Source organism: Dryobates pubescens, chromosome 1 (genome assembly GCF_014839835.1).
Source record: "Dryobates pubescens isolate bDryPub1 chromosome 1, bDryPub1.pri, whole genome shotgun sequence".
In the NCBI taxonomy this organism is placed as follows: Eukaryota; Metazoa; Chordata; class Aves; order Piciformes; family Picidae; genus Dryobates; species Dryobates pubescens.
In genome coordinates this window covers 64,408,676-64,418,568 of record NC_071612.1, presented here as the reverse complement: position 1 = coordinate 64,418,568, position 9,893 = coordinate 64,408,676, and the positions used below count along the sequence as shown (strand labels likewise).

At 47.4% G+C, this 9,893-nt stretch overlaps 1 protein-coding gene across 1 annotated transcript in view; it reads left to right on the top strand.

Moving 5' to 3' along the window:
- The first annotated feature begins 2,024 nt into the window (after window positions 1–2,024).
- LOC104300396 (6-phosphofructo-2-kinase/fructose-2,6-bisphosphatase 4) overlaps window positions 2,025–9,893 on the top strand; it is a 64,900-nt gene continuing 57,031 nt past the window's right edge. Inside the window, exon 1 of the mRNA XM_054167381.1 lies at window positions 2,025–2,191. Coding sequence (XP_054023356.1) covers window positions 2,140–2,191 — 52 coding nt within the window. The 5' untranslated portion in view covers window positions 2,025–2,139. The remainder of the gene's footprint in view (window positions 2,192–9,893) is intronic.

Genomic DNA, 9,893 nt, shown 5'->3' with positions numbered 1-9,893 from the left:
AGGCACAGAGGTGAGACTGACTGGCCTGTAGTTCCCTCATTCGTCCTTCTTTCCCTTTTTGAAAATGGGGGTTATGTTTCCCCTTTTCCAATCAGTGAGGACTTCACTGGACTGCCATAACTTTTGGAACATAATAGAGAGCGGTTTAGCAACTTTGTCTGCCAGTTCCCTCAGCACCTCTGGGTGTATCCCATCAGGTCCTATGGACTTGACCACTTTCAGGTTCTTCAGACGGTCACGAACCTGATCTTCACTCACAATGGGCAGTTCTTTCTTCCAGACCCTGCCACTATCTTCCATGACTCCAGGACTGTGGCTGGAGCCTTTGCCAGCGAAGACTGAGGTAAAGCAGTCATTGATAACCTCGGCCTTCTCCACCTCACTTGTCACCAGTTCACTTGTGCCCTTTCTGCAGGAGCCCACACCTTCCCCAATCTTCTTTTTAATGTTAATATACCTAGAGACATTTTTACTGTCCCACTTGATCTCCCTGGATGGATTTAATTCTAACTGAGCTTTGGCTTTTCTAACCAGGTCTCTTGCTGCTTGGGCAGCTTCCTTATATACCCCCCATTCTAGCTGTCCCTTCTTCCGCTCCTTGGGTCACACTTCCTGTGTGCCAGCATGTCCAGGAGTTCCTTGTTCATCCAGGCAGGTCTCCTAGCATTCTTTCCTGCCTTCCTCTTTGTAGGTATACTTTGCTCCTGGTGAGAAGGTGATCCTTGAATACTGACCAGCTGTCCTGGGCCCTCTTCCCTCTAGGGCTTTGTCCCATGATACACTGGCGAGATCCCTGAAGAGATCAAAGTCTGGCCTCTCTTTGATTAGCAGTGGTGTTACCTGCTCCCCAAACTTGTCTGCCTATCTCTGCAAGCCAAATGATGTGAAGGACAGCTAACAAAGCTCTCTTGAGCAAAGTCTTGCTTCACCAGTTCCTCACACCAAGTATAGGACGTGCTTATATATATGATGAGACAAAGACTCCAAAGCTTTTATACACACACATTTATTTCATGCCTACTCCAAATGGCCAGCCTAATAAAACAACAAAACTGTTAATGAAGCCAAGCCACAGAAATAATGTCAGTGCTTGAACAAGGTAACATAGACACATATCACCACAGGAGCAATATAAGGAACTACAGGATTGTTGTCACCAAGTTTGAACCTCCAAATTGTCCTCAGGGATCCTCTATGGCAAAGCTCCAGCACAAAGCATGTAGGTGGCTGTGCCCTGAGCACACTTTATAGGCTGTAATTGCACAGATCTGCTTCACCTGGGAACCCCCCGGCTCACTGCATGCTGGATCTCAGCTCTTAGTTGTTTCTTTACCTTGCCTGGAGCCGTCGTGCTGGGGTCACCTGTGGCTCCTGCTTGTCCACCCCATGGCGCACAGCTGCTCCCGAGCAAGCCTAAGTGTTTGCTGCTAAGAAGCCACCTCTTTCTCTAGGGTGTGTCGATACGTATCTTCTGCCATGGTAGCTGCATTCACATCCAGGTCTGCAAAATGGCCACGGTTGTCCCACCTCCCCCTCCCTTCACAGAGCGCACTACTTTGGGAGGGTCCCTCGAAGGTCATCTTGTCGTAACCCCCCGCAGTGAGCAAGAACACCTCCAACTAAATCAGGCTGCCCAGGGCCTCATCAAGTCTGATCTTGGATGTCTCTCTCCCCGTTAAATTAAGGCATTATTGAAAAGCTGGGCTCGTTTCAGGAAACGTGAAACCCTGCGCAGAAAGTGAACGCACGGCTGGAGTCCCAGGACGGCGGCTGGGCCCGCTCCTGCAGCGGCTTCACTTCGGAGCAGCCGGTGCCCTGCGGAGGGGCCGGGCCTCGGGCGGGGCAGGGGCTCCGCAGTAGCAGCCGAGCTGAGGTGAGCTCTCCCAGGCCCGCGCCCGCACCCTTCCCGCGGCGGCCGGCACGGGTGGAGCAGCGCTGCCCGGTGGGGCGGGGGCTGCCCGGGGCCGGTCCCCGCCGCGCCGCCCCGCCCCGCACGGGGCGCGCACACCCGCGGGCACCTCCGCGGGGTACCGCGGTCGCCAGGACCCGCTGCTACTGCCGCCTTTGCTGTTGTCGGCGGGTTCACCGCGGCCGCACACCGCTGGGCCGTCCTCCGCCGGAACCGAGGCGCCGCCGCAGATGTGGGGCTGCCGCCGCGGCAGCCGCTGCTCGCAGGGCCGGCACTGCCGAGGTAGGAGCTTCGGCCGCCGGGGCCTCCCTCCCACCGCCTCCCCGTCGGCAGCAGGGCTGCTGGGCCGTGGCTGGGCGCCCCTTCCCAGCCGTGGCTGCACAACTTCCCCCAGCCCCCGACCCCGGGGAGTCCCACGTGTGTCGCGGTGCGCCGGGGAAAGGCTCGAAGCGGGGAGGTCGTGCGTTCGGGACACCTTGCTCTGCATTTTCCTTTCCAGCCCCACCAGGCTGTGAGGGTGACCGTCATCTCCAAGACTTGGGAGGTGGGGAAAGGGAATTGCTGGGGAACAGTCAAATGCAGAGTAAGGTTTGGGAGATGTGGCCTGGAAAGAGGCAATCATGGTGTGCCAGTGGCTGTTTGCTTTCCGAGTTATTTTTAGAAATTGCTGTGCTGTGAGGGGTTTGTATTTTAACTGTCTGTGGGGAGGTGTATTTGCATTATGTTCCTCCAAGCGTTGATGTTTTCCACTGGCCAAGGAAAGCTGTAAAATCAGTGATTTTGGCAAACGGTGATCCAACCAGTTAGTTGTTCTTCCCCTATTCCTGATGGCAACATCATAAAAAAAAATGTAATCCGCATATTTGTCATCTCGCTCTGTGAGATTTGGCTCTTTGGAGCCTTCCTTGGAAAGGGCCGTCCCTGAGGGCTGAGTGGTCTGGTGTGTTTGTTAAGTGCTTCGTGTAATGCAGGATGACAGCTGTGACGCAAGTGCACCAAAACTTTTGAATGTCGGCTCAGGCTTGGTTAGGCTTGGGTGTTTTTCTGCTTTCCAGGAAACTTGTGTAACATAGGCTGGAAGATAAGCCTGGCAGCTTCTTGCAGTTGTGGGGCAGAACAAGGAGAAGGGGACAGAGGCAGAACCAGTGTGGTGGTGCACACAGTTCTATTAACAGTGCTGGGGAGCTTTGACCTGGCACCCTGAGCTGCCTGGTGCCGTAGAAAATTGGGTGTCACTGAGTGTAGAGTGGCTGTGACTCCTTCCTGGTGACTCAGAGGATTGCTCTTGTTTACAGCTATAGCTTTGCTTCTGCTGGCTTTAGGCAGCTGCTAGCTTTGTCCGTATCTGACTCCAACCCAGGGTATGGAAACAGATTTCAGTAAGGCTGGTGGTTTCCAAAGCGAGGGGACCTTGATTCAGCTGTTGAAATGCAGTGATGGGCCACCACTTACCCGTGGCTGAGCTGAAAACCCTTCATTGTTCCTGAAGGCTTGTGCCAGTGTCTTCAAGGAGCAGTGATTTGTTGTCTGTGCTGGGGAGCTGCTGAAATGGATACCTCTCTTGCTCCTCATGCCCAACACTTTGTAGTCTGGCTCAGTGTTGACTGTAGCAGGTGTGTGGCATTTTGGAGTGTGGGGAAGTAAACAACAACAACAACAACAAAAAAGGTGTGGAAAGAACTTAAAGACTCTTTAAGATTTCTTTTAAAAAATATTTTAAAACATTACTTCTGAATTAAATAATTTGTATTGCTAAAGAGAAACTATTTAACATTCGGCTGGATCACACGAAATCAAGTACAATTTGGAGTGATCCCATAAAGGGTCAGCTTGTTTTGTAGTGCTCGGCAGAGAGATGGAGATGGGACTGAATAAATATGGGTTGTGGGATTCCTGGGGCTCATCCAATACATTGTGGAGCAGTTTGCAAAGTTCCCAGTAAGTTTGCTTAATGTGGCCCTTACTCAGCTGTGAGGCATGCCCATAATTATGGCTGCAATTAAAAGCAGTAATATCCATTTGCATAAGGTGCCAGTCCTTTTAAATCAGCACATCATCTAATGAGAGCATTCGTGTAGAGATAGTTATGCAGGACAAGGGCCCAAAGCTGAGAGCTTCCTGAGGAGGATTTTGTTTCAGAACTCTTTTTGAGGTCATTTAAAGGAAGGGTCTTTATTGAAATAGAACATTTTGTTACCAGAACTGATTAAGTTATGAATACAATGTGTACCAGTAGTAGGATGCTGTTGAATTAAGTGCTTTTAGCACTTTATTTTTTTAATGTATCATCCATCTAATTTGGAAAAAAAAACCCAAACACAAAAAACCAAAACAAAAACCCCAGCCTGGTTACATCAGTATTTTATTCTATTTAATTGCATCAGTGTTCCTTCTGCTCTTATGAGTAAGAGATTTGGTAAATCTAACTTGTGGATGATAGCTAATTGCTGATGAAGTGTTACGGATGTGTTCTCAATTGCTCACTGAAGTTGCATGGTTTCCTTGGGGCTTAACCTCAGTGTGTAATGTCCATGTGTTTGTGTTGGTGTTTTTTTCCCCTGTGAGATGGGTGTAAAATTTGGACTTTAAATACTGGAGAACATTGTACATTTGGGGAACATTTCAGCTTTCTTCTGAAGGAAATGATGTGGTGGATACTCTCCCCTGACTCCATATGTTTTGTTCTGTTTCCTTTCCCTTTTGGTTGGTTGTTTGAATTTACAGGCTATAACGTAACCTTGTGTCCATACACCCTGAGTGGGGCGGGTCCTTGGGGACAGTCTCAAGGGGAGCACAGTAGAAAGGGTAAAAGTTCTCAAAACACTGCTGAGGAAACACCAGCCTTGGTCTGAGAAGTGCTCAGTTCTGTGAATCTACTCAAATTTTCCCCAGAAGCCTTTTTTCCCCCCATTTAAAGTCAAATAATTAGGCTGTTAATCTTTTGTCACAGACTTAGTACTTGACTTGCGGTCTCCAAGAGTGTAAGGTGTTAAGTAATTAAATTGTATGAGAGAATAAAAGAGAATGATCACCTTCCAAACTCACTAGTCTGTATAGTTGGCTTCTTCCAATGACTAAAATTAGTTGAAGTTGATTCCTGGTTTTACTCAATTTTTGTCAGATGCCCCAAGTGAGGCTATGGGAAAGAGTCCCATGCTGTTGCACACAGGTTACTTTAAGAGGTGGTGGATTGATTTCAGGCATGACTTGTTTGTGCAGGGGGGAGCCCTGGCCTGGCTGACTCTGACAAGATACCACATGGGGCCATGTTGGCTAATAACCAGGTTTGTTCTTGAGTGCCTGCCAAAACCTGGCCCTGCACTTTGTAATCACATGCTAATTATGAATAGCAATCTCCAGATGTATTTAATGTATCACTCGGTGATGTACTGACCTTGTAACTGTCCCATGGTGCTGTGTGCAAAGTGGCTGATTTGAGTAAAATCACTGTAGGATGGTGGGACTTTGAACCTGTGTCCACGCAAAGACAAGAAGTACTTGTGTTTGTGTACAAAATGTGTGAACTTAGGCGTGCTGTGGTAACAGTGCAGTTGTGTTGTGTTTTCAGTATGTTAAACCAACTCATTTCTCATCTGAGAAGCTGATTGATGGGGGGGGTGCTCTTTGGGTGTTGGCATTTGCAGCATTTAAGGATCCAAAGTAATGCCCTGGAATTAGTCCTGAAGTTTTGAAGTGTGTAGCTGCCATGGTAGATCCTGAGTGCAAACGATGAGTATCCTAATTGCAATGACTTTTATCCATGTGATGACTAAAAGGGGTGTTTTGTAATGTTTTCTTAATAAAATGGGATGGATTTGTCACAATTGCCCTTGTGGAAACAATGTGCCTGTTACAGCTTTAAATTTCTATGTGTTGGTGTAATTTCATCAAGACTAGTTACTAAGCTATCCCAAATGACTGTGGCATTAGTTTCCAGATGAGTCATTAAGTTACTATCTTGTTTACAGGCCATGCACAAGTAGAAAAGGGTAGGAAAGGCTAAATCAGAATGGCTTTAAGTTTATATCTTCCTCTTTAAAGTTGACCACCTGACTTGTTTCCAAATAATTATTTTTCTGAGTGTGAATTTCATTCTCTTTCTGTGCAGTGTCGTGGGCAAAAAAGCGCCAGCTGAGACTAGCCCAGCAGAGGGAGGGGGAAGAAGGAGCCCTGAGGGTCTCAGGTGTACCCTCAGGTGGGAATGGGATGCCTCTGGGTTTGCTTTGGGATCTCTCTTTGTCACTGCGCTTTGGGTTTTCTGTAACATTCACTGCTTTCTATTTAAACTTTCATCACTTTTGCAATCCGTTTGTCTGAGTGTTTTATTCCTGCCCGTGGTGGGGAGAGAGGGGGCTGCCTCAACCCAGCACACTGTGTCATGGCTTAAGATACGGCTTCACACATGTTGTATTTTGACACCAGCAATGGCTGGGCTGTGGGGAGACCTTATGCAAGCCGGGCTCCCTGGCAGCTGTTCTTCCCTGAGCTAGAGTCACAGCATGCCACCACCAGTCCTGAGCTTGGTGCGTGTCACTAAAGTGATATTTAAAAGCAACTTAGCTGTGCTATTTCTGCCTTGCTCGGAAAAGCCACTTGTGGTGTTGACATCTTTTGCAATGGATCTGCACGTGAATGATTTCTCCATTTAATTGGGTTAGCACTGGAACTGCAGAGGCTTGATTTCATCCTGCATATGTTTTGGGTGCCTAAGTGGGAAAGTTTGCTTGAACAGCAAGAAATCCTCATGACTGGATTACATACAGTTTATCTGTCAGTGGGTAGTTTAAATCAAATGAGGCAAGGGACAAAATATTTGTGATTATTTATAGTTGAAAGCTTCCATATAACTACAGACATCCCTTCTGACCTAAGCTAATCAAGGAGTGCAACAAATACGAGTTGCTTTAATGCATCTGACACTGCTTCTGGCCAATTATTGCTGCCACAACAATATTTGCATTTAAGGCTGGCTGCTTCTTCATATTCAGTTTTCCTTTATGATCACATATCCCTGGAAATCTAATTGATGTTGTCAGCTAATAACAAGCAACATTTGTTGCTCGTGGGATCTCCATGGATATTCTTAAGCATCAAGCTCTGCAACATTTACCTTCTGCAGTAAGGAAGAAAAAAAAATAGAAGATCTTTGTAGTTTTTCCTACAATCAATATGAAACTTCCCCCAAAACAATGAGGAGATTTCAGGGGTTCATGACCCCTGTAATGAAAATAATTTCAGATGACTTGTAAGAAGCAGACTCGGGAAGGAGAAGGGGAAAGAAAGCAGCAAGGCAGCCCAAGTTGTGGAGGAAACAAGCACTCCTGTAACGGCTGCGGTCATTACTCATTTTTAGTAGGAGATAGATCTAGCTACCTCTTTTTTTTCTTCTTCTTTTTTTTCCCCCTCTCCTGAGAGATGCTCCATTTGGGGATTGGAATATGGGAGCTTAAAACTCAAGCAGTTCTGGAAGAGATGTCTCCCCTGGATTTATGTCTTGGGGTTGCAGTTGATTTTTCTTCTTCAGTTTGTGTCGGTTCCCAGGACTTGGGCTTGTGTCTGATGGGACATGTGTAAGTACTTCCTGTAGTGGGAGCATTGGCAGGGCAGCTCTTCTCTCTTGGTAGCTAATTTTCACTAAAACGTAGGAGAGTAATGTTTCTGAGACCTCTGTCCTGTGTTAAATGAGCTTCAAATCAGTCAGTGACTTCACATGTCCTTGATAGAGTAAGGGGGAGATCTGGAGAGGATGTAGACCAACCCACTATGCAGTGGCTGAAGCCAGCAGCCCTGGGCAGCTGGTGTTTCACCAAGGGGAGGCAAGTGTGAGGGCTGGTGTGCTTACTTGCTTTCAATTTTTGCTTGTTTTTGGTTTCATAACCCCTATCTGTTCTTCTTTCAATGAATATTTAAATTTTTATATATGTATTTGCCCATTCTGGTGCCAGAGGCTCTCACCTGTGCTGTATGTGATAGAAAGTGGCATCCTGCACACCTCAATCATTTTTATGGGACACAGTCTCAAGTTGTGTCAGGGGAGGTTTAGACTCGAGGTGAGGAAAAAGTTCTTCACTGAGCGAGTCATTCGTCATTGGAATGGGCTGCCCAGGGAGGTGGTGGAGTCGCCGTCCCTGGAGGTGTTCAAGGGGAGATTGGACGTGGCACTTGGTGCCATGGTCTAGTTGTGAGGTCTGTTGGAACAGGTTGGACTTGATGATCCTTGGGGTCTCTTCCAACCTTAGTTACTGTGATACTGTGATACTGTGATACATGGAATAAACCAGGTTGGAAGAGACCTTCAAGATCATCACGTCCAACCCATCAACCAATCCAACACCACCCAAACAACTAACCCATGGCACCAAGCACCCCATCAAGTCTCCTGAAAACCTCCAGTGATGGTGACTCCACCAGCTCCTCAGGCAGCCCATTCCAATGTGCAATCACTCTCTCTGTATAGAACTTTTTCCTAACATCTAGCCTGAACCTCCCCCCCGGCGCAGCCTGAGACTGTGTCCTCTTGTTCTGGTACTGGCCGCCTGGGAGAAGACTAACATCCGTCTGTCTACAACCTCCCTTCAGGTAGTTGTAGAGAGCAATAAGGTCACCCCTGGGCCTCCTCTTCTCCAGGCTAAGCAACCCCAGCTCCCTCAGCCTCTCCTCGTAGGGCTTATGTTCCAAACCCCTCACCAACTTTGTTGCTCTTCTCTGGGCTCGTTCCGGCAAGTCAACCTCCTTCCTAAACTATTATTTATATTCTCCAGGGAAACTTGTGCTGAAACTAAATTTTGGAATATAAAGAGAATTAGAAAGTTTGGGTTTAAAAAAAAAAAAACAAAAAAAAAAAAAAGGAGGAGAAGCTTTCAGTGCTAATATTACACTGGTGACTCTGAGTTGGCAAATTGTTCCTCTTGCAAGGGGGGGAATTTGTAGCATTTGTGTTGTTTAGTCTGTCTACGTTCCATGAATTAGATTATTCTGGCTGTTGTAATCTTATTATTCTTATTAAGCTTCCTCATCTACATATTGGTGCTGTTAGTCTCAGGAAGCTGATAAGTCATCTAACTGTACTGGCAAAATAGACAGAAACGGAGAAATCTGCCCTGGAGGTGATGAAGACAGATTCACTGGCAATGTGGATCTCCTTATGTCTGGCCTGTATGTTTGTTGTTTGGTATTTTTTTTTTTCCCCTCCAGTGCTAAGTTTTAGACTATTTGACAGCATTGCAGTTTGCCAAATAAAGATTCATTTTGGTGCCGTTATGAATTCTTTTGTCGATAGCTTCTGAGAAGCTTTGCCCTAGTTTGCTCGTGGCTTTATTAGGATGAGTACGCTCCTTTTTCATAAAGCTGATTTCCAGAGGCAGCTGGCATCACATATGCTGTGCGGGTTTTTTTCCCCTCCTTGTGTCGGTGTCAGTTTTCCACGTTGACTTCTCAGAGAGATTTATTCTTTACGTTTGAAAGCCTGCTTTCCTCTCTCTGTTGCCTATAGGACATGCATGAAACCAAGAGTCCAACGGCAGGAGATTGAACACATCCAAGTGCCGGGTTCTGCACATTGGCCACAGCAATCCCATGCAGAGCTACAGGCTGGGGTCAGAGTGGCTGGAGAGCAGCCATGTGGAGAGGGACCTGGGAGTGCTAGTCGATGGTAGGCTGAACGTGAGCCTGCAGTGTGCCCAGGCAGCCAAGAGGGCCAATGGCATCCTGGCCTGCATCAAGAACAGTGTGGCCAGCAGGAGCAGGGAGGTCATTCTGCCCCTGTACACTGCACTGGTTAGGCCACACCTCGAGTAGTGTGTCCAGTTCTGGGCCCCTCAGTTTAGGAAGGAGGTTGACTTGCTGGAGTGTATCCAGAGAAGGGCAACAAAGTTGGTGAGGGGTTTGGAACACAAGCCCTATGAGGAGAGGCTGAGGGAGCTGGGGTTGCTTAGCCTGGAGAAGAGGAGACTCAGGGGTGACCTTATTGCTCTCTACAGCTACC